Here is a 27,328-nt window from a genome sequence, read left to right as displayed (position 1 = left end):
TCTTTGTAGCTAGATCTATTTATTTCCCCTACATTCTTGCTCTTCTCCTCACTCCCCCTTTTTAACAACTTATTTTCCTTACCTTTTTCATTTTTGAAAATTCCTTTCTTTGAAACTGTTTATTGTAATGGATTGCTCTAACCAAGAATGCATCAATTTATGGAACCATTCAAAACTTTGGAGTAACAATTTAAGAAAGATAGAAAAAACCTTAAATATGCTATGTTGATGAAAAAATATTGGTCAGGTGGCTTAACTATTTGTGACCCATCACATCAAATTAGCTAAGTAGGTATATTGTAAGTTAATATTTGTAATTAAACAACAACGAAGGAAAGGAAGAGGAAAAGGAAAAGGAAAAATACACCGACAATCGCAAAGATTCCCATCTCCACCAATATCCCACTTTCCCACACCTTCTAAGAACCATCCTTTCCCAACTCCCATCGATATTATAAAGTTTACTATTCGTCTTCTTCTTCCTCTTCCCTTTCCAGTGGTATGTTTCCTTGGGCAAGTCTCGTGTAGTGTTGACGGGTAAGTGAGTTTCATTTTGGGTTGAGTTTACCTCTGCCCTCACTTTTTGGTTCTGGTTTTGGTTTTCATACCATAACCAAAAATATTGTTATTAGAGTGTACATGAATGAACGTGATGCAAATGGAAAATGGAACCGTCCTCATGTTTTGAAGGAAACCAAAAGCCCAAGCTTTATGCCCTACAATGCTCATGTTAGTATAACTCCCAACTATTTATTTATTTATTTATTTATTTATTTTTACATAACTAAAACTGTTTACTAAAAAGGCCATGGTAGAATTTTTTTTATTTTTTATTTTTTTATTTGAAAAAGGTTGAAGTGAGTATTTAATATATTAAATTGAAAAAAAAAGATTAAATATTACACAAGAGTCCTTCCAAATAGATAACTTTGTTTTGGTTGATTGAGTCAAACGATCCTCCTCCCAAACTTTGATAAATCTTTTCTTTTCAAGATGCTTCCATTGATCTTGAGTTTAAGTCATAGTTATAAGAAGATGCTTCCATTGATCTTGAGTTTAAGTCATAGTTATAAGAAGATGCTTCCATTGATCTTGAGTTTAAGTCATAGTTATAAGAAGACTAACATAAGTTCTAAATAAATTAAACACCATCTAAATAAATGAAGAAGTGACATTTTTGCTTTTAAGGAGTTTGAAGGCTCCCATGGAAGATGGACTTTTTTCTCTCTAGATAAGTTTAATATGATTATTTCTCTCAAAAGAACAATAAAAAAGTAATTTTTAATTAAATGCTTCTATATTTAAAATTGTGTTACAAAAAAAAAAGAAAGAAAGAAAGAAAAAAGTATAAGGCAAGTAAAAATAGAGTTAAACCAAAATTTGATGCGTAGCAATTTTGTGTGATGTGAAATGATGCATAGATAAATGACATCAAAATTATAGGAAAGAAAAAAGAAAGTGTATAATGGTGAGACGGGAACAAAAAAGGAGAAAGCAGCAGCATTAAAATTAATTAAAATATATTTGGAAATTAAACTCTAAAGCATGATGGTTGAAAGGTATTTTAAAAAGAGTGCAAGTGTGGGGGGGAGAGTATAGTATAGTATATAGTATAGGGTTTGATTAGGGCTTCCTCTTCCTGCGCCGGTATTCGGCGCTTCCCTACAAACCTCCTCTCTCTCTTTCTCTTCATGTAAATACACAATATGAGATTGAGTTGAATTAATTGGAGTTGCTATTCCACAATTATGCTATCAATTATATGAATTCCGAATGTTCATTTAAATTATGTTCTGTTCTATTCTATTCTATTATTACATTCCTTTTTTTCTTTTCCCATTATTTTTCAACCTCCATACAATGTCATGGTTCTTTTCTTAAGTTGAAGAAATATGATTATAAAGAATAAACAAGTAAGTGGGCGAGAAGGAAATTGTTAGATTAGATGTAACAACAATCTGAAACACCGTAAGATATTGAAGACAAAAGAGGAAATGTTAGAAGAAGGGGAGATTCATCTTCATCTTCATCTTCATCTTCATCTTCATCTTCTGGTTCTGTTGCTCTAATAAAAGCCTCTTCTTTTCTTTTTCTGCATGAATGCACAAAAGAAGCCGACAACAAGGACACACACAGCCGTCTATTACATTTCTTTTTTCTCTTTTTTAGTTTCTTTTGTTCTTCTGTATTCTGTAGTGTAGACAACTGAATCCCCTCAGCCGCCTTCAATTCTGACACCCTATTCTAAATTTTCCCAGAAAATTTAAAAAGAAAAAAAAACAAAAAGAGAGAGAGAGAGAGAGAGTACAGAGTCAGTCATTTTTTGAAAGCAAAACATGAGGAACAGCTCCCTCCCACGCCTCGCGACAACAACAGACAAATTCTTCTTTATTACTACCCTTGCCCCCCCGCCCCCCATCAGTTTCCTATTCTTTTTTAACTTATTTCTAACCCATTCCTTCCACAATAAAACATATATTTCTCCAACAAAACAACCAAGTGCATCCTTTCCAATCTCCCCTATATAAACCCCACATCCCCCAACCACCATTTCCAAATCTCAAAAATTCCCTTTTCCTCACTCGCCACACGCACGCAAAACTACAAACAAAAAACAAAAACAAAAAATGATGCATTACCAGGCAGAGCGTTCATGGGAATACTACATGCCGCCCACTGCAGCCAGAGACCCAGTGGACCGTGTACTCCGGCTTGCGGCGGAGAGCGCGGTGGTGATATTCAGCGTCAGCAGCTGCTGCATGTGCCACGCCCTCAAGCGCCTGCTGTGCGGTATGGGAGTGAGCCCAACCGTGTACGAGCTCGACCACGACCCCAGAGGAAAAGAAATTGAAAGGGCTTTGATGAGGCTCGTCGGACCCACCGCACCGCCGGTGCCGGTCGTCTTTATTGGCGGAAAGCTGGTGGGCTCTATGGACAGAGTTATGGCTTCTCACATCAATGGAACTTTGGTCCCTCTTCTCAAGGAAGCCGGGGCCTTGTGGCTTTAGATGTAGTTTTATTCTAAATAATGCTCTTTTTTTTTTTTTTTGTTAATTTCTCTTTCTCTAACAAAGTTGAAGTTGTTCTTGTTGGAGCAACTTTCTTTTTTTCTTTTTTTCTTTTTCCCGAGATACAGTTGGGGTTTTATGTATCAGATTGATTTTCATGTGTCTCGTTTCTGTATAGAGAAATGGAAACTTAATTTAGCTTCATTATAAAAAAAAAAGTTGATATATTTAGGGCAGATCTTCGGAACTTAATCCAAAAAGGCATTCTACTCACCACCCTCCTTTTAAATCACCATCATAAATTAGATTTTTCATCTACCATTGTAATTCATTTATATTTCCAAGAGTGTTTTAAAACATTTCTAAAAACTAAAAGTAGAATTAAAAGCTGAACTATAATAGTGACATATAATAATTTTATGTCCAATACAAACAAGATAAAAGCATGGTGAGGCAAAATAATGCTGTTCTTTCAATTATTTTTGTGTGCCCTTTTTTTTTTTTTTAATACTCTCTTCCCCTCTCCCTCTCTACCCTAAACAATTATGCCATGTAATTTGTCTATAAAATCATAATATATAGATCTAATAATTTAGTATGATTAACTCATGCTGTTTTTTTTTTTTTTTTTTTTAATTCCTTCTTCAATATAAAGTCAACTATGGCTCCATCAGTTTCAAACTCTTTCTTTATAAATAATATTTATAATTCTAGGGTATATGTATTTTACTATAACCATCAAACTTTTTTAATTTTAACTTCCTAAATTTGTTACTACAAACATGTTAAAAGAGTAAAGCGGTTAAAAACTAGGTATAATAAAATTCATTTTTTAAGAATAATTAAAATCCTTTATTGTGGATAATTTCCTAATTTATTATTATTATTATTATTTGTAACAAATCAGACTTTTATATAATTTGGTCACATACAATCAAACCTGGACTTTTAATGCCACCCAAGGGACCAAAACAATTTAAAAAATAAAAAATAAAAATAATACGCGTTGGACTTTTTAAATGATTTTTTAATTGTTTATTTACGTCTCATTATGCTCCATGTTTTATCAATTTATTTTTTCTATATTTTTTATTTTCAAATTGACATTGATGAAACATCTCTCTCTCCCTCTCTCTCACGTCTGTGGAAATTGTCAATGCAAGTTCCAGTGAACTATTGATGACCAATTAATAACCAATTAATTATCCTTATCCTTATCCTTCATTGAATCTTAATTATTCCAAAAAAAAAAAAAAATACATTAATTATAAATCAGCAATATTAGTATTTATCTACCTATACTCAACGTTTCTTTCATATTTCTCCCAGAATTTCTGTTCTCAATGATAATATATATATATATATATAAAAGGGGGTTAATTGCAAAATAATTTTAGAGTAACGTGGTGACGTGATTATATTAGGTAATCGTCACATCTTCAATATCCAATGTCATAAGATGACAAAAGACATGTACATTAAAGACAAAATTAATTAACTTTGTTTACAATTTTAAATTTTAGAGGCTATAATCTAAAAAAAACTAGAGGCACATTTCCCCCTTAAACATGTAGCAATCTCATGTAAAAGTCAGATTAAAGGCTATTGTGAAAGCAACTCGACGGAAACACAACTTCAAACTACTTGTTGTTATTAATGGAAAAACTTCCAAAATATTTATTATCTATTTCATGAACATGGGAACCGAATATTCTAAAAGCCAAGAGTTACATTTTTTTTTAATTTTAATATCTAGCCACATTCATTGAATTACAAAATAATTATCACATTTTTTTCTCTTAAATTCAAATTCAATCTATCCAAGCCGGAAAAGAAAACCAAAAACCAAGAATATTTGTTCAAATCCACCTTCATTAAAATATAATAACGCACATAATAAATATCTTTGTAAAGTATTAATCATTTCATTTTATTTCCAATTTGCACTCAGTGACACAGCAGTTGACAACCGAGTGATGTCATATAAAATAATATCAGTAATTTAAATTAAAAAAGAAAATAGAAAGAAACACAAATTGGAAAAGGAAATTGTAAAGATACTAAAATTCCATTTCGGGTTGGCTTTGTATATAAACGTCTTCTTCCTCCCTTCAATTTCGCACACACGCCATTTTCAATCAATCCAAGAAGAACACCGGAGTTTCAATTTTCTCTTCTTTTTCTTCAGAATCTGCGAGCATTTTTCACTATCAGCCTTCTTTCTTGTTCATTTTTCTCTTTTCCATGAGCATCATCGAGTTCATTTTTCGTTAATCACGATGCGTAACACAATGAAGCCGCGGGTTAAGATTCTGTTTTATTTGGCCTACGATCGAGGCTAATTTCCTTCGAAATCGACGAAAGCAATTCAATTTCCATTCTATTCATCTTATTGCGTTTTTGATTCGGAGGATTTTCATTTAGAGATAAGCTAGCTTATTCATTCCTTCTATCCATGGATTTTACTAGAGAGAAAGTGAAGAACCAGGGGCTGATCTTGAAAACCTGGGAGCGTTGCAAGTCGTTCGGCCGAGGGAGAAGAACTTCACCGTCCTCCGCTGGAATCAAACGATTCTTAACGAGAAAGACGAAATCGTGGCCACGCCTGGAGGTTATCTCCGGCGAAGAAGACGAGGACGAGGAGGAACGGCGGCGGAGCTTTCGACGGAAGCGGAGAGTGGCACCAGAAGGCTGTTTCACGGTGTACGTCGGAGCGGAGAGGCAGAGATTTGCGATCAGGACAGAGTATGCGAATCATCCTCTGTTCCGATCGTTGTTGAAGGAAGCGGAGGCGGAGTACGGATATAACTGCCAGGCGCCGCTGTCGCTGCCGTGCGATGTGGAGAGTTTTTACGGAGTGCTGATGGAAATGGACGACGGTGCCGCCGATGTCCGGTGTGGATGTGGACATCCTACTCCGAAGAGAATTGGATCTTATCATCTTCCGAGTCCTGGTTCTTCTTCGTCTCTCATTGTAAATCAGTTCCACTTCTGATTCTCAACCTGTCTTCCAGGGAATTAAACGTGGTTTTTATTTTTATTTTTATGCGTATTTTGTGGGTTTGACTTTTAGGATTTGTGTTCTTTGATGCTGGGGAGTGTGAGATGGTTATTAGTATAGTGTTTTTTTTTTTGCAAGGCCTGTGTTTGAACAACCGAATTGGTTTTAGTGGATGGGTTTAGCAAGATCCATATGCAACTTATTTGAAAAAGAAAAAAAAGGGGTTAATGAAAATTGGAGATGTATCCTCCTCCTATGTTTTCGTTGCTACGTCTTGTTCATGGAGTTGTAGGATGGGAGGCCTAACCATACTAAAATAACAAAAGCACAACTATGACTTTGTGTAGATTATGTTGTAAAATAGAAATGGGGGTAGATAGCTTAGATATTTTTTTAATATAATTTTATCTGTGTTTCTTGTCGTTTTATGAATAAATGTAACAATTTGGTATAAGATAGATAGCCAAGAATCCAAGATTACTTTATTTTTATTTTTATGTTTTACAAAAAAGATTATTAGCCCAGATAATAATAATAAAATATAAACTAAATTGTTTAATCAATTTGACTTTCTTTCCATACAATTCCCTTTTCCGGTTCGAAAATTCATGCACCTACTAAATCAATGAACAACAGTATTTATTTTGACATAAACTCTTGAGTTTGACACCCAACTTTGTCTTTACCTTATTATTCTCTTTATACTTAACAATACATTTATTCTATTTGTTTCAGTAAATAGTTGTATAACCAACGGTAAAGCCGAAGATTGCAAATATAGTTTTACTTTTTTTTCTTTTTTCTTTTTTCTTTTCTTGGGGTTTGTCTTGCAAGTTTCACAGAAGGGCCGACTCATTGGGCCGCTCTCAAGCCCACTTACACAACAACTGAACGAAGCCCATGTCTCACTAGCCCAACTAATAAAAATATAAAATAAAAAATGTAATGACTATAAATATTGCGACTTTCAAAAAAGAAAAAAAAAAAGAAAAAAGAAAAAAAAGAAGAAACCCAGACCCAGACCCAACCCAAACCCAAACCCAAACCCAAACCCAAACCCAAACCCTGCCTTACCCTTTTCCTTCTCTCTCACACTCACAAGTCGCACCTTCTCTCTCTCTCTCTCTCTCTTCGCTCCTCTTCTCTTCTCTTCTCTTCTCTTCTCTTCTCTTCTCTCTCTCTGCAACAGTTTCGCCATTCTCCCCAAACCCCTAGATTTTCTCATACATACGAACCTTCTCTTCTCTTCTCTCCTGCTTCTCTCTGCAAATCACTCCTTTCCTTCCCTCCCTCCACACATCAAATCCGGCCTTTGCTTTCGATCTCCGCTCCCACATGGCCGACGGCAACTTCGGTCTCCCTGACGATCTTCTCTCCTCCCGGCCCTCCGATCACTCCTGGACGCCCAAAGGTACTCACAACACTCTCCGTGTATATATCTGTCTGTGGTTCTGAATTCTATTCGTTGTCTTCTCTTTCTTGCCGCTCACGCTGCTTTGCTTTTATTTGATCCCGTGCCTTCTTGGATTCAATTCGTTCCAGTCAATGTCTGCTTTTTGTTTCTTGATCTCAGCCGTCTGGTTTTGGTTCGGGATTTGAATCTTTCTGTTTCCAGTTCATGAATTAGGGTTTACAATGTTAATCTCTTGACCATTTTTTTCGATTTCTTTATTGGAGTTCCCAGATCCTATGGCTTTCTTTCTGTGTTTTGAATTCAATTTTGTACTGTTTTCATTGATTGCTTATGCTTGTTCGCTGTTGCTTTACGGATTTGGTGCTTTGCCTGAGTTTTTATAATGTTTACATCTATTTTTGGTGCTACGGTAACGGGATGGGGGAGGGGTGAATTTTCATGTACTGCAGTTTATGTTGTGCTGTTCAGCGAATCATTGATCTCTGTCTAGATGTTTGTTGTTTTACGATACCTATCCCAGTCCTCTGGAATTCACTTGTGTAAAAACATGTTTATTGTGTCGTACTTGAAGTTGTTTATGTGATGGGGTTGTAATCTTTACTGAAGGGATGACTGTGGGGGCTAATTATGGGGTTTTCCTTTCTTCCTTTCATTTTGTATTCGTTAGTTTCTTGTTCCACTTTTTGCAATCCTTATTTTTCTCCCTCTTGTTTTCTCGTAAATATGTTGAGATGGTCGATTCTTGCATTTTCTATATCTTTATTTCACCCACGGTTTAGCAACATATGCAGCCACTTTAGGGATTCTTGCTTTATATATTTATTGGCTTACTAATGTTGCAAATACACGTTTCCATATGCTACTGTAATCTTCTGCAGGGAATGATGAGGAGAAGGTGCTCACGGCCTTCCTTGATGAGTCAAAAGGTAGCTTTTACCTATCTTAAAATTTTCTGAGTTTTATCGTTTAGTCTGTGAACGTGACAATGCTAACATGCATAGTCAAACAATGCAGACCCAGTGGCATCAGAGAACAACATACCTTTGTCCCCTCAATGGCTATATGCCAAACCAAGTGAAGCTAAGATGGTAATACTTGTTTGGCATTATTTCATTTATTTTCCTTTCTCTCGTTGGAGAAGTTTTATTGATAAGTTTAAATTCCCTGAACCCTTTGTAAGCATTTATTCTACAATGTTTTTTTCTTGACAACAAAGTCTATGAAAACATGTCTGTAAAAGGTGAGTTTCAAATTAAGGAGTTGTCTAGCCACTTTATATTATGTTTGTGTTCACCCAAAGCATTATTTTAATGAATCGGTGTTATGTTCTTGTAGGGATGAGAAAACATCTTGCTTATGATTTAATAGAATTTTTTTTAATAGATAAATTGCATTATTTTCTCAATTTTGTATTTGAACCATTTTGTATACATAATTTCATTTCAAGAACTTTAATGGAGTTTTCTTTTCTGGGAAGTTTTGAACTCATGTATTTTTGTTCTATTAAATAGTCTGTCTTGTTGTAGTTATTTACGTGATCTTTTGGATTTGATTTATTTTAAGATATGATGATCCCCTTGATGTTTTCACCTGAACTTTTTGAAAGAGGTAAAGGATAATATGCTTGAGCAAACTTCTCCTAACCATTACTTTGAAAGATGAGGAACTCTTTATGGGAAATCTGAAGATTAAGGTCAGATATTAATTTTAGCACAGAGATAGCTGATGAAATGCCCGTCAGGATTTGACTGCCTATGGAGTTTCTTTGTAGTCATGTTTATAAATAGATTGTTGAGTCTAGAAATAAATTTTGAGTTTAAAGATCTAACGGTAAAATTATTTGGCACAATTATTTTTTCTAAAGTCAATAGAAACAGGTGAAATACTATTTGGCTATTTGGTTTTGTTTTATTTGATATTTTCTAAATTAACTATTCATATATAACTGTAGTTTTTTCAGTATAGCTTGATTTAAATGTGTTGTATTAAATCTATGTGTACAAGAAACAAATTTAAACACAATAACATAAGATATCATTTTTATAAAATTAAACTTAAAATTTATTTTAAAAGGTAAGATTGAGAAGTTATTCATAAAAATGATTTCCAGAAATTCAATCAGCCTCTTAGCTTGCACAATAGCATCATATTTTGAATATGGGGATTGAAGCTATTAAGGTATCCTTCATGTTCGAAATTTAATTTTGAATCCATAGGAATATTATTTAAATTCCCATTTCTCAAGCTGTTAGCTGATCTTAGAAGTCTCTTGTGGAAATTTTAATAGGCATACAGAAGATGTTATGAGCCTGGTTAAGTTCTCTCTTGCTCTAGGCTTGTAAAGTTAGCAAAGATTGTAGTATTGTTGGTTAGTTTTGATTAGCTTCTAGTGATAATGGAAGCCTCTTTTTGTCGTAGTTTGAACTAAGGTTTACCGGCTTTTACTATGTCTTGGTTGATACTTTAAAATTTTCAAAATACAGTCTTTCTTCTGTTATTATTCATCTGTACAGAAAACTTACCCTTAACACATGGTCTGAATTAAATCCTGTTATAGCTAAATTCAATACTGGTCAAGGATGTATTGGTAACTGTATGTCATCTTTTTGTAGGCTTAACATGGTAACTTCTATTTAATTCTTAGGAAGAATTTGCACTTGTATAGACCGTGCATTATTTTTTTCAGTAGATAAGTATTCTGTTCAACGTGGAACAGGAAGTGCGTGCTCCAACGCCAGTGTCCCTTGCTAACTCTACTGATCTCAATCAGAAAGATGTTTGGCGCCCAGATGGATCTGAGGACAAGAAGGATTGGAGGAAAAATACTTCTGAAAATGAAAGTGGGCGCTGTTGGCGAGAGGAAGAGCGTGAAACTGGCTTACTTGGTGGTCGCCGCAGAAAAGCTGAGCGCCGCATTGATAGCATGTCAACCAAGGAGACAATGGAGATTAGAGTCCTACCTAATTTGGACAGATGGCATGATGGTCGTACTTCTGGGCATGATAATCGCACTTCTGGTCATGATGGTCGTACTTCTGGGCATGATAGTCGTACTTCTGGTCATGATGTGCGACGTGACAACAAATGGACATTGAGGTGGGGACCAGATGACAAAGAAAAGGAATCACGGATGGACAAGCGAGCAGATGCTGATAAGGAAGATGTTCGCAATGACAGTCAATCAGTGAGTGGCAATCGCCCTACTTCTGAGCGTGATTCCGATTCACGTGATAAATGGAGGCCTCGCCATAGGATGGAAAGTCATTCTGTTGGCTCAACTTCCTCTCGTGCTGCACCCGGTTTTACTCTTGAGAGAGGCCGGGGAGATGGGGGGTCTAATTTAGGATTTACAGTTGGACGAGGAAGGTCCAATACTATTGGGAGATCATCTACTTGTCCCATTGGAGTTCCACTCTTGGATAAGATTGAAAATGTTCCTGGGAAACCAAGATACTCATCTTATTCTTTTTGTTACCCTAGGGGTAAGCTTCTTGACATATATAGGAGGCAGAAATTTGATCCATCATTCTCATCTCTGCCTGATCACATGGATGAATTGCTGCCTGTGACTCAACCTAGTTCTGTAGAACCGTTAGCGTTTGTTTCTCCGAATGCTGAGGAGGAGGTAACAAATAATTTCTTGACATGTTGGGTGACAATGAATGTGCTGCAAGTTATTATGTGACTGTGCCGTTTGTATTGTGCAGGCTATCCTTAGTGACATATGGAAGGGAAAGATCACAAGTAGTGGGGTTGTATACATTCCACAGAAGAAGGAGAGGCCAACTGAATGTATTTTAGGTATTTTCTATTTGGTAGCTGTGGCGTTGGTCCATCTGTTAACTCCTTAGAAATTAAACTAGGGACTAATCTTTGTTGAAATCTAATCCAGGAGATGTTGACTCAATAGAGAGAAATCAGACTGGACTGGACTCCACTTTAGTATCTGAGGATGTAGAAGGTATTGAGTTAGATCTTCAAGTTTTTTCTACCGTGTACTTGTTTGTCTAAAACTCTCCCTACATTTCCTCTATTTAGTCATGGGGGATAATCAATATATTTACAAAATGGATTGTCCTTGCTGCAGATGAAGAAATTGCTAATATCACTAAAAAAGTTACTAATGATGATGCATGCCAAGATACTAGTGACGGGAGCATTTGGAGTCATCCTGCAACGAGAGATGCCCTAAATGGTTAGTATTTACATCCTTTATCTTCTTTTTTGTATCTGCCGACAACAAATATGATATATCGCTTAGTGTCCATTTGTTGCTGAAAGCATTTTTTCATTTTTAATTTCTATGAAATAGGAAAATATATCAGCCATAAGGAAGAGGAAAAAAGGTCCTATGCAGCTGTTTCCATGTCAAACGCTGATGGATTGGCCCATACAGTTTCTACAGTAGCCTCTCAACTTGGGATGGAGATTGGTACTCAGCTAAATGTTAATGTGAATGGGCGAGAAGATTCGGATCATAGCATGCCTCGTAACTTCGATGAAATTGAGTTTGCAAATTCTTTTGATGTCAGATCCAAGCTTCCTGATGATCCTAGTGCTATTTTCTTTATTCCCTTCTCTGAGCAAAATGCAACTATAAGTTCTGATGTGAAGTCCGAGGAGTTGAGTTTGTTTTATCTTGATCCTCAAGGGGTTATTCAGGGTCCATTTATCGGGGCTGACATTATTTTGTGGTATGAGCAAGGTTTCTTTGGGTTGGACCTGCCTGTTCGGTTGGCAGATGCCCCTGAAGGAACCCCATTCAGTGAGTTGGGAAAGGTTATGCCACATTTGAAAATTAGAGTGGGAAGTGTTGATTGTGCTGATATGAAATCTCTTTCAGGACAATCTGGTGTCTCAGGAGGAATAATGGAGGCCAATTTGCCTTCTAAGCATCCTTCTCTTGATAAGAATGATGCGTCCACAACAAATGAGGTTCATCGGTCATTGGCTGAATTACATAGCCTCTCAAATCAACACATTCCATCTGGTATGTCTGAGACGGAAGTACCATTTCATTTACATTCCAAGGGTCAAGGCGTTCATGATGTTGTTGCACAGGATGAAGGTTTGTTGTCTTCTTTTTGTTGTATTATTAGTAATGTGCTATTTTTTTTTTCCTTGACACACTTGTCATAACAATTCCTCTGTTTTTCAGAAATTGTGTTTTCTGGGAGGCCTGGAAATGGTGGTTATCAAATTCCTAACTCTGCTGGGGTACTGCCTTTGGTAAGTTCTATCAGCCAACCTTCCGAGTTGACTGATTGCAGTGTTCCCGTTCAGAATGAACATAAGTTGCACCCTTTTGGATTGCTGTGGTCTGAGCTGGAAGGTACGAATGTGAAACCAGTTGAAGTCACAAATTTGAAACATGCTAAGTCAGCTAACATTCCTTCAAGCATGGGAAGAACTGGACCATTTGTTGGGAAGGGGGAAGCATCTCTCAATGCAGAGACTTGGCTTGATGTTTACAGAAGAAGTATGCATTCTGACCAGGGTGTATACCAGGATGCAAATGTCGCTCATTCCCTGCCACTTATTGAACAAGAATCTAATAGGTTTGATTTGGCAAATCAACTCATCTCGCAACAATATCATCAGGCACTTCAACAACGGAATTTGTTGTCTCACTCTAATGAAGCTACCTTAGATCATCATATGCACCAGCAGAATCTTATGCACCATCACCAGCTATTGGCTAATAGAAGTACACCCGACCTTGATCATTTCTTGAACCTGAGTGTACAACGGCAGCAGATGCAGTTACAGCATCAATTACAGCAGCAGCAGTTGCATCAGCAGCAAAAGCTTTTGCAGGAACAACATCAATCTCAAGTCCAACAGGTGCTGCTTGAACAATTGTTGCGCCAACAAATGCATGATGCAGGTCTTGGGCAGTCACATATTGATCCAATTAGAGCCAATAATGCTCTTGATCAGGCGATACTGGAGCAACGTCTTCTACATGAACTACAGCAACAGTCTCATCATCAACAAAGATCTGTTGATCCATCTTTTGAGCAACTTATTAAAACAAAGTTTGGTCACTTGCCACCACAACAGGAACATCCAAGAGATTTGTCTGAACTAATATCTCGGGCTCAGCTTGGACAGATGCAATCATTGGATCAGCAAATTCTCCAGCAGGAGATGCTTCAGTCTCGACAGTTGTCTATGGCATTAAGGCAGAGGGCCAATATGGAGGACAAGAGACTTGTTGGTGGTCCCATCTGGCCAGAGGATGAGGCTGATCAGCAGTTTTTTAGAGGACATGCTAGCGCACAACGTTTATTGTCGTCAGGGTTTGAATTACACCAGCAGCAGCAGCAGCAGCAGCAGCAGAGGCAGTCTCATGTAGAGCAGCTGAATCACCTTGAGCGCAATCTTTCATTCCAAGATCGGTTTAGGCTAGGTCTTTATGAGCCTGCTTCACTTCCACTTGAGAGATCAATATCCTATCCTGATGTTGCTCAGGGGATGAATCTGGATGTTAATGCAATGGCCCGTGCTCGTGCTTTAGAATTGCAAGAATCTAGTGCACATAATCCACCTGGTGGTCAACTGGGACAATTTGCACCCAGCATCATTCCACAGAATCCTCACCACTCTCTAGGCAGTAACCAGTTTCATGCTTCACATTTTGATGGAACTGAAGGCAACTGGTCTGAGAAAAATGACCGACATGGAAATGATTGGATGGAGTCTCGCATTCAACAGCTGCATATCAATGCTGAGCAACAGAAAAGGGAGTTGGAAGCTAAAATGATTTCTGAAGATCCAACTCTATGGATGTCAGATGGGCTCAATGATGAGAAGTCAAAGCAGTTATTAATGGAACTCCTCAATCAGAAGTCTGTTCACCAACCTACAGAATCCTTGGATGAAGGAAATTGTGCATCGTTCAATAGGGCATCATCTGGCCTCTATTCTGGATCAGGCTCTCTTGATCAGTCGTTCATTCTTCATTCAGGCAAGGAAAGAGGCTTGAACAATGCATTGTCAGTGGGGTCTTATGGTTCTAATTCTTATAAACCACTGCAAGGTGAGCATCCTGGCAGCTTGGCAAGCAATGAGAAGGTCCTGTACAGGTTGGAGTCTGGCTCTGTTAGCAAGGGAACATCAATTTTGACTGGTCCTAAACCCAATGGTGCAATTAACAGCTCTAGTTCGATGAATAAAGATGTCTCAGAGGTGGAGGGTAGAGCTCGAGGATTGAAAGGCGAGGGTTTGATGAAAACTCAAGCTTTCCAAATTCAAGAAAGCATGCTTGATCAAGTGGCATCTGCTGATCACGGGGAATTTTCGGTGGATACTCGTACCCTTAGCCGGCATTCTTCTCTTGGTTCTGTTGGTATAAATTTCTCTCTTTTTTCAGTTACCTTCTACCAACCATTATGAAGATGCTATCTTATGTTTTCTTTCCTTGGAAATTTAGGCTTTCACAATGAAAGGATTGCTAATACGTTCCCAGAAGAGATTCCCAAAGACCCGTAAGTTACTAGCACCTTTAGAAGTATATAATGAGTGAAGACGAATATATGCTCAACTTGTTCTTTACTTGCAGCTTGAGGCAATTTGTTCATTTAAATGGCTTTGGTAGTTTATAAATATGGATTTACTAATATTTTTATTTTCTGTTTTCTGACAGGGATATTATCATTCACAATAAAGACAATACTTTATTGAAACGACCTCCTGTCTCACGTACTTCAGCAGCTCAGGAAGGATCGTCTGTCCTGATTTCTGATCCGGTTGTTAGAGGCAAGAATCCAGATGGTAGATATAAGTGATCGGTTTTGCTATCTTTTCTCCATAAATATTTTGAAATTTGAACTAAATTTGAGATATTTAACCTAAACTTTAGGAGGAAGACCCGACCCAACTGGTGCCTCGGTGAACCAAGAAAACATGGTTGCTGTGAAGAAAGAAATGCGTTTTTGGCGTTCTTCTTCCTGTAGTGACAATGAAGTATCGGAGACTTCTTTTATTGATATGCTGAAGAAGACAGCTCCGCAAGAAGTCCATTCAACTGGGGTTTCAGAACCATCAGATGGAATGCAGGGAGGGAAAGGTGGGAAAAAGAAAGGGAAGAAGGGGAGGCAAATAGACCCTGCACTACTCGGTTTCAAAGTCACCAGCAACAGAATCATGATGGGTGAAATTCAACGCTTAGACGATTAGGCAATAGAAATTGATTTTTTCTTTTAACAAATCAATTTTTGTAGAGTGTGCAGTTTCTCCCCCCCCCCCTTTTTTGTAACCCCCTTGTAAGTTGTTGTATAGGTTTTTAGAGGTCAGCTGCGTGAAAGAGGTGCAGGCATATATTCCAATTCTTTTCTTTTCTTCCGCAGTTGTGAAATGATCAATTTTGAGTTGGTGCCGGAAAAATACCACAGATTTATGTGCTGCTCAATACAAACCTTTGTACAGAACTCTTCACGGAGAGTTTGAGAGGAACGCACGAAATATTCAACAATTTTTTATGGTATAATAAAACTAACCTAAGGATTCCACCAAGATTTCAAATATTTGAAGTTAAGCCCCTTAAGAAAGTCGAGTTTTTTTTATTTTTTTTTTATTTTTTGTTCCTTGTATATAAAGTTATATTTGCAAAAGAATATGTGTTTCAAATAAAGTTGTGATGGTGACAATTGGTTCCCCCAGAATGACATTCAATGGGTTTATCTTAATTTTAATTTTAAGATTCCAAAACAATACGAGTAATCTCAACCATTAAAATTTTACAAAAGTTCTCCGTCTCTTCTTTTCTTCCAAGTGGGTGAAGTTCCATGGAATCAAACCATTGAAATTTTCTCAAGTACAGAGGCTCCAATCTCTGTATAGTCATTCCATGGAATCAAATGTTTGCTTTGTTATGATATGGTATAGACTTATTACATATTTAGAGCAATTGTAAATTCTTCATATACATGATGATTAATACTACTGTACAAGTTGAAATTTAACTTGCAAAGATCAACGAAGGGATTGATCTAAACTGATATGAACCAAGAGACATCAATCATACAATATGCTTCAATGAAGATGTGAAGAAAAGATTGTCAAAATTATCAACAATCAAACTTTATTCTTCTTCAATGTAGCATGAATTGAAACATCTTTTGATAATTTTGACAATCTTTTCTTCACATCTTCATTGAAGCATATTGTATGATTGATGTCTCTTGGTTCATATCATAAACTGTGTTACAATTTTGAGCACTCTCTAAGCCCATTCCTTCACATGGACATTTCTAACATTTTACCAACCCAATTTCCTCAAGAACACGAGTTTATCAAGCCCAAGTTATAAAGAAACTTCCCTGATCTTGATCGAAAAAGATTACCGAGCGAAAATCTACTGCTTTCTGGAGATGGAGATTTTGTGCAGGATTCGTCGTCTATGACATGGAGTATAGTGAGGCCAATCTCTTTTCGAATTGCTTCAATCATCTGTATCTTGACTGGACTCCCAGATGAATCAGTTACATAGAACACATTGACAGCTTGAGAACCGCGAGTGGTAACATCAGCTCGAGTGACTGAAAGACCGTTTTCTCTAAAGATTCGAGTCACATCGGAAAGGAGTCCAGCCCTATCCTCACTGCAAAGTTCTAGTCTTATACCCTGAGTATTTGGCAGAGTAAAATCACACAAGACTCCAATCGAGAACACAAATCTTAGGCAAGAAATGTAAATCAATATCGGTTATCACCTCGGAGTTTCTCCTTCGAATGGCAGCCTCTAAGCAATGGATTACTCTTTGCCTCTCTGCTTCAGAACTAATAGGACTTCCATCCATATGCCTGATATAGTACTCCTGCTCCACAAATGCTTAGTCCAATGAGTTACACCAAATGCATCACGAAACATCGACAATGGCGATGAACGGATAAGAAGTTACCTGAGTAGCCTCTGGTCCTTCAGCAATGACAGTAGCATGGTACACTACATACTGCATATCTGTTAGCGTGCAAACGGTATCAAACAGCAACTTTGGACAGTCGGGAGACCTCAAGTTCACAACGGTATATCCCTTATCGGTACAGTTCTCTACAATTACAAGGGGTTTTCTGTGATCACTTGTTGAGCCACAGTCCAAGTCATCTCGGTCGTAATCACGGTCTTCATACATCATCTGATGCAGCCTCCTTTCCTTGTGAGTAGAACACACAGAAACAGCAGTGTTGGCACTGCGCTTATCCCGATTCCCTTTCAAGATGTAAAGGAGAAGCCGCTTTATCTTACCAAGCCGGTCGGTATTATCAAGTGGCAGGCCAGTAGCCTCGTCAGTGATGTACACAACGGAAGCCATTCTCGAATTATGAGTCCAAACTTCTGCAGCTACCACATTGCATTTGAGGTCTGCTAGAACAGCAAAAACCTCAGAGAGCAAACCAGGCCTATCTCTTCCAGTCAATTCAATGGTTGTATGTTTCTCAGCAGCTTGAACACCGACCGACCTCAACGAACGGAAACTCAGAGCCCTTGGCCCGAGTGACTGAAATAATAAAATTCATCCATTAGCACAAACATAACACCTTATACAACCTTAACCTTAGAACAAGTCAAACAACAGCCAACAGAAGTCATTACAAATTCTTATAGATGATACATAAAACTTCCAACACCTTTCTCAAACCTTCTGTCCCTTGAATGAAAAATTAGCTGAAAAAGTAGAAAAAGAGGGGAGCGGAGACTAAAATCACACAAAATTGGTATGAAAGGCTAATCCAGAATAAGAATCCCGTTTCCAATTCCCATAGTTCCTCACAAGTCAAGTGGAAACATTTGAAATGGAGTTGTAAGCTCAAGCAAAAGTGGGCATTGAAATTCACCTGTTGAATACGCTCAGCAACTCCATTTTCAGAGAGCTTGTTCCCACGGTGATCCGTTACATGAAACACTGAAGAAAAAAGAGAAAAAAAAAAAACAATGAATAATTTGGTTTTTGTTTTTGTTATGAATTGGAGTTGAATGAAAATTGGATATTAAGGGCAAGAAAAATAAAATGTGAGAGCTGACCATCCATGAACCACTCGCCATCAGAAGAAATGTAAGCCCGTCTAATGGTGAAATTCAAATCATTAAGAACCTGAACCACTTCCAGCAAACTCCCTCGCTTATTGGCGCTATGAACCTGAAAAATTGGGGAGTGAAAGCGATGAGAAGCGAAAAGGGTGAGATGTTGAAAGAGAAATTGAAGTTGAAAAAAGACCTTGATGAGAGTGGCGTTTGAGCAGGAATCGTTATCAATGGTGACCCTGAAAAGGAAACCCATTTGAGAGAGAGGAGAAACAGAAAAGGCAGTTGAGAGAGAGAGAGAGAAGAAACAGAGGAAAGAGAGGGAAGATTGACCTTGGAGGGTTCATGCGATTGACGAGCTTCTCGAACTCGTCGTCGAGAGGGTGAGAAAGGGACCAACAATCCATGATTTGGGGAAGAAGAGGAAGAGCAAGTTTTTAATTTGGGGAAAAACAAAACAAATCAATGTCTCCCGGTTTCTGTGAAATACCTTTTGCAAATGCTCTCTCTGCTCTCGTTCACATCACTCCCTCCCACATATTGTTCATGAAAATAAATAAATAAATAAAAAAGAAAAAGAAAAGATGTGGAATGTACGGCAGTGTTGTCCTGGAGTGGGGCCCGCATCCACTCCTTCTGCCTTCTCCTTCCCATTTTGGTTGTCCTCCTCCTCCTCCTCCTCCTCCTCCTCCTCCTCCTCCTCCTCCTCCTCCTCCTACATTTCAGTTTATTTGTTCAGTTCATAATCAGGACAAAGAAAGGACCCTGTTTCTTATTTACTCATTTATCTATTTACAAAAATCAATTTATAACTTTTAACTCAACTCTCGTGTTATATGAAATTAAAATTATGATATAATAATGAGTTAAAACTGGATTGGATGGTAGCTCATAATTCAGCAGTTGGAGAATACAGCCAACCCCAAGCCTTGCTGGAGAGCGCAGGCACCCCCGTTTCATCCTCTCAATTTATATTACTTATTTTTGAATTGAATAAATGGATTGGTGAAACGCGTGGTTTGAGTGCGTGTTTGTGGCCGGGAAACACTACTTCTTCGCTCACTTATTTCTTTTACGCCATATTTGGAAGTTCGTTCTTTTTCTAGGTTTTGATGTTTCTTTCTTTTCTCAATTTACGTGTTTTATCGGTTCAATTTTTTCATTTTTTTCTGCCCTACTTATTCATTCAAATTCCTTTACTCACATAAGTAAGTAGAAGCAGATTAATATTTTTTTTCTGATTTGTAGAGCTTAAATAGAAAAGAATCGCCAAACATCCACCATTATTAGCACCCAAATTTAAGCCTAAAAACTTCCAAATCACCCAATATCAAGCATATAGCCTAACAAGTTGCCAAAAAATATAACTTACCAACGATACTCATATAAAAATGATTTTAGTTCTTAGCTTAAATTACAATAAAAACGGATCTCATAAATCTAATTCTTCAGATTTCGAAATTCGGAGGCTGACAATAAAATTGAATAGAAGTGCTTCCAAATTTCTTTTGTGTTTTAGTTTCTTAAAACCATTATTAGGTGAGATTTTAGTGTGTGTGACTTGTGTGCGATGCATGGATGGCGCATAAGTAGGGTGAGTTTGTTAAAGGTGGAAATGCAAACCAACCAAAGTGGGTAAATTTCCCGATCTACCAGATCAAATATTGGAATATATATCCCACATGTCAACATCTCATTGGCAACCGCAAGGATGATATTGTTCTTACTTTTTAAGATACATTCCTTTCCTACTTTTCTTATACCAACCCTTTTTAACATCTATTATATTTATCACTCTTCCTTTCAAATATTATGCATTCTTTTCTCCAACTTCTAGTATAAAAAAAATGTGTCTATCACATTCCTACATTACTTATATGTCTTATATACACTTATTACCTTCCGTATTCTCTTTCGCCACTAAATATCTTTGTGGGACCTATATAACGTCCAATATATTTCCAACTAAGTAACTAATGTAATGTTCTTCTTTTTTTTATGGAGAAAAGGGAAAAAATGACGTGGATCAATCATGTCGTACAATATTAATGAAACTTCAAGACCGTTAGCACAATTGCATTAGATTTTATTAAATAGTTTCCTCTGCATTCACCAAACACTGAAAATATTCACCAGCACGAAATACATAATACGGCTTTTTAATTCTTTTTAAAAATAAATATGTAACAGGTTGGAAGGGCCTGTTGTAAGGCACATGGGCCGAGAGCAGATGGGCCTTGTGCTCTACTCACAGCCCATCAATTAGTTTTAACGGTATTCATATGCCACAGGAATGTTTGAGAAGGCGTTGCATATGGATTGATCCATGATGGCCCGGTCCGGTCGGCTCCCAACCATTTCAATCTTTTATCCATATCGTAATCTAAAATCAGGCCCACTTGGATGGGAACGCATGGGAGGCTAATGTTATCCTGTTTTAATATACATCCATCCAATTGGTTTATCAAAATAGAATAAAATTACAATTATGATATTAAATTGTTGAGTGGATTTGGGGGTATTGGGTTGCCAAAAATGGGCCTGTGGATTGTGGGCTTAACCAATGAACAATTATAATTAGGAATTTAGAAACCTAATTTAAGAATAATTAGGTTTTTAAAATCTTGACATAGTTTGTGTTTTGATGCAATGATGATGGTGGAAATTTACAAAAATTAAATTTGTAATCATAGGTATGTGTGTGGTTTATTGGTGAAATCATTAAAGAATTATAGAGATGGATGGAATTGGTATTTTGCTTTATCATGCATCAAATTCAATCATGGTTCAAATTTTGATATCAGCTTCATACAATTACTAATAATACAATCATTTTTTTTCCTACAAATTATTTCTATAAAAAACACACACCTCCATATTGAAGAAATGAAAGTCAAAGCAATCTTGCAACCAAACCACTCTTCTCCTCAAACTTCACCTGCATGTTGCAAATCAAACCCTAAAATCAAAACCATTTTTTTTTTTTAAATTTTTTAAACAAACCTTATTTTTATGCTCAAGAATAGACTATCCATAAACCCATCAAATTCTGGGTTTTCATTTTGATCTTAAACCAAGGTGGCGCTATTTCTTCTAAAAATTCAAAGAGTATATTTGCCCTTTAAAACCAAAAGAAAAAGAAAAAGTTATTCATAAAAATACAATTATGAATGATTTTCACTCAATCTTTGTTCAAATAACACAAGGAACAATTCGATAATTTATGAAGACTAAAATTACAAAAGAAAATAAAATAAGGAGAAAAGAAAAAATTACCTGAATTTGAACAACACTAAAAAAAACACACCGCAAATATGAAGCAATCCTATCTTGGTCGTGCTCATTTTGGGGTCTCCTTCCTTTCACAAACCTACAAATCCCAAACCCTGTCGTCTTCTTCAATAATCATCACCTCGATTGTTCAGAATCGTCTTTTTCAGGAGCTTGGTCCTGCTCCAATGAGCCGCCCCCAGAGGAGTCCCGATTTTGCTCTATTTGGTGATAAATTTGCGAATACGATGGCGGATTCAACATCCCTCTCAGATTATTTCCCTCCTGCGAAAGCCCAAGCTCCAGCCCTGGTACATGCTGCTGATGCTGATTCCCGATTATCGTTGGGAAATTCATCGATCCCAAATTCATCCCCTGAAATTCGAATCCGTGGAACCCGAATTTCGGCATAATCGAACCCGAATTCTCGCTCACGAAACCCGTCCCGATCCCTCCCAGAGAAGGCCAGAATCCGGCCGTCGCCATGTGAGATCTGTTCAAATTAGCTCCCATCATCGCCCAATTCGGCCTGGCGACGCCATCGAGTTTGGGGGTTAGGGCAGCGGAGATGGAGGTTTCTTGGTCGGAGACGGAGACGCCAGCAGCGTGGAGGGCGGAGGCCGGGATAGTACCGGAGCCAGTAGCGGCGATGATGGACGGCTCGGCCTGCTGTAGAAGCCACTGAATGGTCTCCCCATCGGTTTTATGGCCTAATTCGCGAGTCAATTGAAAGACGCGGGCGGCGCAGAGGGCAGGCATGCGGATCCTGCGGCCACGGCCATCGACTTTCTTGTGACGATCTTTGTTGGAGGTGCGTTTAGGAGCCAATTGTTGGTGGTGTTTGTTTTCATCTTTGGATGCAATTATGATATTGAAGTCTTTGATATCTGCTGATGGTGGTGGTGGTGGAGTTATTGTTGTTGGAGTTGATGCTGGTGGTGATGGCTTCTTCTTGTTGTGCTCTGCCATGTCTGCTAATGGGTGTGGGGATGGGGGGGCGGGGGGAGGACCCAAACAAAGGTGGGTTCCTCTGTGTGGACTAATGGGGTTTATGGGAGGAGGAGAGGAGAAAGAGAGAGATAGTCAGAAAAGAAAATGGGTCCTCCTCCTCCATGATTGAGTTGTTTGAAGAAGCTGACTTGGCTCACTCTTTTCTTTTTATTTTTTGACTCAAAATGGGGATTTCGAGCTTCCACTGTGTGCTTTTAAATGCATTACAGCTTGCTTCACCTCTCATCTTGTCATAAAGTCCAAACCAAAAGTGGATGAAATTTTAGTGTTTCTGGTGTTGCCTATTCATTCATATTACAATTAACTGTAATCTGAATTTAACTGCTCGCAGGGTTATGAACTGCGTTTATTTACTCCTTCTCCTTCTCCAGCATGTTTATCACATCTTACAACTATTTACTCCTTCTCCTTCTCCTTCATGTTTATCACATCTTACAACTATTTACTCCTTCTCCTTCTCCTTCATGTTTTATCACATCTTACAACACTTCCTCACTTCTCTAATCATCCACAAATTTATATGGTGGGTCAACTCAAATTAATATCAAATCGGTACAAATTTGGACTTTTCTTTTTCATTTTTGTTTAGTTTATGATCAGCCTCCTTTTATGGTTGAAATTAAATTTGGAAATATAAGTTTTTTTTTTTTTTTTTTGGGTGCAATAACTTTTTTAGGGCATGAAATGTTTTGGCTAATCGAAAAATGTGTGGAATTGGTGATTCTGATAAGCTATAGTAGCAATTATTAGTTGACATGTTGGATCATTATGATACCAGCTCTTACCAAACCAAATCTCCTTGCCAATCATATTGTTTCCTAGTTTTTAAAACCCTTACTCATTTTGTGCCACTAACTCACTGAATTGCTGAGCTTTTTCCCCCTTTCCCCCCTTTCCCCCCTTCATATATATATATATATGATTCCTTCAAAAACTTCTGTTCATGCTCAGCATCAACTTCAACAATTCAAATTTCATACTCCACTACTCCACCTACCATGTCAATTACCCCCAACATGTCTTCATTTTCGCAATTTAAATTCTCAATAATTATTGTGATGGAAGAATAAAAACGTTAGCAATTTTTAAAATAGTTTTGTGTTTCGTATGTTTTCCTTGTTTTTAAGATAAATTATGCAAGATCTCATGTCGATTGGAGAGAAAAACGAAACATTTTGTGCTAATTGATATTGTCAATCTCACGATTTTAAAATGTATCTATTAGGGATGATGAGAGTGAGTTCACATGTTGAGGTAGATAAGGTTTTAGAAGAATTTTGGTGGTTTTTTTTTTTTTTTTTTTTTTGTTAAGATGAATTTGAATTCTACCCATGATATCATTATTTATTAATTAAAGTATTAATGTTTTAATAAAAGTGCTCTAACGTTGGGTTTCTTTCTTTTCCTTGGAATTTTGATGGTGATTGGTAATGCGACAAAACACATTACAAAGAAATGTCAGCTTATTTGGGCAACAAATTTCCACTACACTTTTCTTGCTTTCATACTTGAAAATTGGAAATTTTAGGGGAAAATTTTCATTTGGAAAGAAAAAAAGAAAAAAAGGAGACGATAATAATGGGTAGGTGGCTAACATTTGTCCTTTTCTTCCATGGTTTCACATCCTGTGTTGGCCACCGAGGGAACACCTATGGGTCCCTTCTCTTAAAAACTTTGCCATTGACATATCACCCACCCTTTTCCAACATTTCCTTTTTCTTTTTTATTTTTTAAAACAATAAAATTATTGTTGAATTGGTTTTCAAAGGCGGTGTTTTTATTACATCACGAGTCTGAGGAGGAGGCTTTGTTTCATGAAATAATTGTCCTTTCCTATTGGGAATCAAAATTACATTCTTTCTCTGTCTTCTTTGTTTCCAAGTAGTTTCTAAGTCTGTTCCAGCTTGAATTTCATGCATCATTATAATGTCTTTTTTGGTATTAAGTCTTCTCTTGCAATGAAGGCCTGTGGTGGTTTCCTTCTCCTTTTCACTCCCATCCGCACGGTTGAGACGCCCTCCAGGGTGCCCACCTCTTCCGCTTCTTTCTTTTTCTTGCTCTTCCTTTTCTTCCTCCTTTTCCTCAATCAATACCCTCATACTTTCATGACCAACATGATTTTGCAGCACCCAGCTTTTGTTCTCCCACGACGCGGATGACAATGACACTGACGAGGAACAACAAACATCTTGGGGTGAGGTGAAGACCCAAAGCATAGCCGGAGGGAATGGATTAGATTGGGAAGATAGCTAATGCTAAAGATGAAGATGATGAGAGTGAAGACTGAGATTGTTTTCCTTATGAGTTTATAAGATGGAAGCCTTCAATCTTTTATCATTATCATTATGACACCAGAACTAGAAGGAAAAAGACAAATAAAAAAAATAAAACCAAAGCCGGAGTTGTTAGTTGGGACTCATTAATTGTGCAATAAAGATTGGTGTTTTGAATTCTGGAAATTTTGGGTTCCTTGTGCACAAAGTAGCCAAATAAGATATTTTGGTGGTGGGATTCAAACAATGCTACACTTTAATAATTGTGTGGTAACTTTTTGAAAAGTTAAAGAAGCATAGAGAATAATATTATAATCTTTTTTTTTTTTTTTCCTTTTCTTTTAATTTCTTATTTTCCTTCTTTTCTGGGTTTTAACCTCCATTCTTCACATGCTTTCCACTACTGGGAGTTATTGGTTTGGAGCGTTTGAAATATTTAAATTGGTTTGGAGTGTTTGTAAATTATGTTGGTTTCAAATGTTGATTAAATATTGTATTCTTAAAATGTACAGATGTTTGCTTAAGACATTTTCCAAATGTTTGCTTAATTTGAAATACTATATAAAAATAGGTTTTTGAAAAAAGAGATGGTTACTAAATTAATGAATCCTTCCAATCTGGAAGCTTCAAAGAAGTTGGGCATTTGCAAGCTTTTATAAAAATGGTATGGTTTCATTTACATACTTTTGTTTTGGAAGATTCTTAAATAATCAAAGTAAAGATTCTCCCCAAGCATGTGCGTATCTATATCCTTTCTTATGTTTAAGAATTTGTACTCTAAAGTTTATGTGTTATAGAGATATATTTATAGGTTACATCATATTATATATCAAAATTATGATTGGGTGTATTGGGAAGTATATGAACTATTACATTTTGTTTTCCAACCTCAAGAACTATATGAATACATGTCCCAAAGTGTATTTGTGGCGCTTGTAATATGAAGTTTTGGGCCCATTTCCATTGTAGAAGATGAAATTAAGGCGGAGTGGAGAACCCGAATAAATGGCGAAGAAAGAGCCCAAAATGAATATCCTAGGGGAAGACCCAAGCATATAAACATGCTCTCTTAAATTAAATCTCACATTTTATCCAAATATAGTCCCACATTTCTTGGTTTGCCAATGTTTATTAAAACTGAAGGGAAAAATTGCAATTTTTTAAAATTCAGTAAAATTTTAAATAACTGATGAACTTAGGGTTTTTGTTTTTTTAAGTCAAATTTGAGCAGAGAAGAGGGAACCAAATTTCTAAATGAACCCAAAAAGTGTAGTAAAAAACAATGACCAGCAACCTCTCTCTCTCTCTCTCTCTCTCTCTCTCTCTCTCTCTCTCTCTCTTCTGCCTTAATTTCCAAGTAAATTGAAGTCCGAACAAACAAAATCAGTCTCTCTCTCTAAAACCCACCATTTTCCTAGAAGCTTAGAAGGTTAAAACCAGAGATACGAATACCCATTTCGTTTGTGTCCAGGAACCCTCCAAAAGAAAAAAAAAAAAAAGAAAAAAAAAGTGGCCGCCATGAAAATAAAGAACAAAGGTAAAGTCCATCCATCTCCATCTTCTTCTCCTTCGTCTTCTTCCGATGGGGACTTCTTTGATGTCTTCAACTATCTTCCGGCGGCGATTTTGGCTCTTCTCACGGTTCTGACCATCGACGATCGAGAGGTTTTGGCTTTCATGATGAGAAGATCCATGGAGACGTCAACGCCGTCGTCTTCCCCATCGGAAAATAAATTTTCCAAGAGAGGTTCGAAGAAATCCGGTGCTCCACGAGCCAATTCGGGTAGCGTGTGTGTTCACGCGCCGCCGTCTCTTAGTTGCTTTGACTGTTATATGAGTTACTGGAACCGATGGAACTCGTCGCCGAACGGCGAGCTAATTCATCAGGCCATTGAGGCTTTCGAAGAGCAATTGGCCAACGGAGAAAAATCCGGCAAGAACATCAAATGCAAGAGGAAGGACAAAATCGGCCGCCGATCATCGGAGAAGCCTGTCGATGTTGCTCCTCTGTCGCCGCCGCCGTTGCCTGAAGTTCTTCCGTTGGCGATTGATGACGGTTCTGTGGCTCCAGCGACATCTGTGAGTGGTGGTGTTGAAGCGGCAGAGGGAAGTGGAGAACTGCCACGGACTGAGGCGCGGGCTGCGATGGTGGTTGTCCCTTCGTCGCCGCCGAGCAACCACAAGGGTTTGGCCCGGAAGGTATGGCCGGACGTGTTAGGGTTATTTAATTCTCGTCTATGGAGTCTTTGGGGTCCAAATTAGAAATTCAGAAAAAAAGAGAGTGAGAATATTTTGATATTTTTCCACTTCTTTTCTTTATTATTAT

At 37.4% G+C, this 27,328-nt stretch overlaps 6 protein-coding genes and 1 long non-coding RNA gene across 11 annotated transcripts; 5 read left to right on the top strand and 2 right to left on the bottom strand.

Annotated features, from left to right (window-relative positions):
* The first annotated feature begins 2,281 nt into the window (after window positions 1-2,281).
* LOC111461103 (glutaredoxin-C1-like) lies at window positions 2,282-3,190 on the top strand. Its single transcript, XM_023104583.1, has one exon. The coding sequence runs from the start codon at window positions 2,628-2,630 to the stop codon at window positions 3,006-3,008; it is 381 nt and encodes a 126-aa protein (XP_022960351.1). The 5' UTR covers window positions 2,282-2,627; the 3' UTR covers window positions 3,009-3,190.
* A 2,273-nt stretch (window positions 3,191-5,463) lies between these two features.
* LOC111461130 lies at window positions 5,464-6,003 on the top strand. The gene has a single exon (XM_023104626.1). The coding sequence runs from the start codon at window positions 5,464-5,466 to the stop codon at window positions 6,001-6,003; it is 540 nt and encodes a 179-aa protein (XP_022960394.1).
* A 1,117-nt stretch (window positions 6,004-7,120) lies between these two features.
* On the top strand, window positions 7,121-15,940 carry LOC111460759. Of its 5 annotated transcripts, XM_023104037.1 has the most exons (13): window positions 7,121-7,420; window positions 8,302-8,349; window positions 8,438-8,511; window positions 10,140-11,048; window positions 11,131-11,224; window positions 11,316-11,387; window positions 11,505-11,618; window positions 11,736-12,491; window positions 12,582-14,543; window positions 14,574-14,774; window positions 14,859-14,913; window positions 15,072-15,199; window positions 15,288-15,940. In XM_023104037.1, exons 1-13 carry the CDS (start codon window positions 7,345-7,347, stop codon window positions 15,602-15,604), a joined length of 4,806 nt encoding a protein of 1,601 aa, XP_022959805.1. In that variant the 5' UTR covers window positions 7,121-7,344; the 3' UTR covers window positions 15,605-15,940. The 5 variants fall into 5 exon arrangements, with proteins under 5 accessions (XP_022959805.1, XP_022959803.1, XP_022959804.1 ...); XM_023104035.1 differs by having other exon boundaries at window positions 11,316-11,384; window positions 11,511-11,618; window positions 12,582-14,774; XM_023104036.1 differs by having other exon boundaries at window positions 12,582-14,774; window positions 15,072-15,184.
* A 444-nt stretch (window positions 15,941-16,384) lies between these two features.
* Window positions 16,385-18,977, bottom strand: LOC111460884 (ACT domain-containing protein ACR4-like). The gene is made up of 8 exons (XM_023104228.1): window positions 18,782-18,977; window positions 18,642-18,687; window positions 18,449-18,563; window positions 18,262-18,329; window positions 17,328-17,924; window positions 17,139-17,243; window positions 16,626-17,050; window positions 16,385-16,421 (listed from the first exon to the last, which is right to left on the bottom strand). The coding sequence occupies exons 1-7, from the start codon at window positions 18,853-18,855 to the stop codon at window positions 16,703-16,705; spliced, it is 1,353 nt and encodes a 450-aa protein (XP_022959996.1). The 5' UTR covers window positions 18,856-18,977; the 3' UTR covers window positions 16,385-16,421; window positions 16,626-16,702.
* Window positions 18,978-21,251: 2,274 nt separating this feature from the next.
* Window positions 21,252-22,863, bottom strand: LOC111460886 (transcription factor TCP20-like). Its single transcript, XM_023104230.1, has 2 exons — window positions 21,725-22,863; window positions 21,252-21,386 (listed from the first exon to the last, which is right to left on the bottom strand). Exon 1 carries the CDS (start codon window positions 22,685-22,687, stop codon window positions 21,857-21,859), a length of 831 nt encoding a protein of 276 aa, XP_022959998.1. The 5' UTR covers window positions 22,688-22,863; the 3' UTR covers window positions 21,252-21,386; window positions 21,725-21,856.
* Window positions 22,864-24,457: 1,594 nt separating this feature from the next.
* Window positions 24,458-25,188, top strand: LOC111460887. The gene is made up of 2 exons (XR_002713489.1): window positions 24,458-24,753; window positions 24,856-25,188. It is a non-coding gene; the product is annotated as an uncharacterized LOC111460887 (long non-coding RNA).
* Window positions 25,189-26,520: 1,332 nt separating this feature from the next.
* On the top strand, window positions 26,521-27,264 carry LOC111461129. The gene has a single exon (XM_023104625.1). The coding sequence runs from the start codon at window positions 26,521-26,523 to the stop codon at window positions 27,262-27,264; it is 744 nt and encodes a 247-aa protein (XP_022960393.1).
* The last annotated feature ends 64 nt before the right edge of the window (window positions 27,265-27,328 follow it).

The sequence above is a fragment of the Cucurbita moschata genome, unplaced genomic scaffold (genome assembly GCF_002738365.1).
Source record: "Cucurbita moschata cultivar Rifu unplaced genomic scaffold, Cmos_1.0 Cmo_Scf00024, whole genome shotgun sequence".
NCBI classification, from domain to species: Eukaryota; Viridiplantae; Streptophyta; class Magnoliopsida; order Cucurbitales; family Cucurbitaceae; genus Cucurbita; species Cucurbita moschata.
This window is presented reverse-complemented; position numbering and strand designations above follow the sequence as displayed.

What these genes read in the sequence shown, in the direction of transcription:
- LOC111460884 (XM_023104228.1), bottom strand. Translation starts at nt 18,855, where the DNA reads ATGGATTGTTGGTCCCTTTCTCACCCTCTCGACGACGAGTTCGAGAAG. An exon ending in CAAACGCCACTCTCATCAAG is followed by an intron (nt 18,564 to 18,641) that starts GTCTTTTTTCAA and finishes CCAATTTTTCAG; the next exon opens with GTTCATAGCGCCAATAAGCG. An exon ending in TTCGAAGGAGAAACTCCGAG is followed by an intron (nt 17,051 to 17,138) that starts GTGATAACCGAT and finishes CCAAATACTCAG; the next exon opens with GGTATAAGACTAGAACTTTG.
- LOC111460886 (XM_023104230.1), bottom strand. Translation starts at nt 22,687, where the DNA reads ATGGCAGAGCACAACAAGAAGAAGCCATCACCACCAGCATCAACTCCA.
- LOC111460759 (XM_023104034.1), top strand. Translation starts at nt 7,345, where the DNA reads ATGGCCGACGGCAACTTCGGTCTCCCTGACGATCTTCTCTCCTCCCGG. An exon ending in TCACTCCTGGACGCCCAAAG is followed by an intron (nt 7,421 to 8,301) that starts GTACTCACAACA and finishes AATCTTCTGCAG; the next exon opens with GGAATGATGAGGAGAAGGTG. An exon ending in AACCAAGTGAAGCTAAGATG is followed by an intron (nt 8,512 to 10,139) that starts GTAATACTTGTT and finishes AACGTGGAACAG; the next exon opens with GAAGTGCGTGCTCCAACGCC.
- LOC111461103 (XM_023104583.1), top strand. Translation starts at nt 2,628, where the DNA reads ATGATGCATTACCAGGCAGAGCGTTCATGGGAATACTACATGCCGCCC.
- LOC111461129 (XM_023104625.1), top strand. Translation starts at nt 26,521, where the DNA reads ATGAAAATAAAGAACAAAGGTAAAGTCCATCCATCTCCATCTTCTTCT.
- LOC111461130 (XM_023104626.1), top strand. Translation starts at nt 5,464, where the DNA reads ATGGATTTTACTAGAGAGAAAGTGAAGAACCAGGGGCTGATCTTGAAA.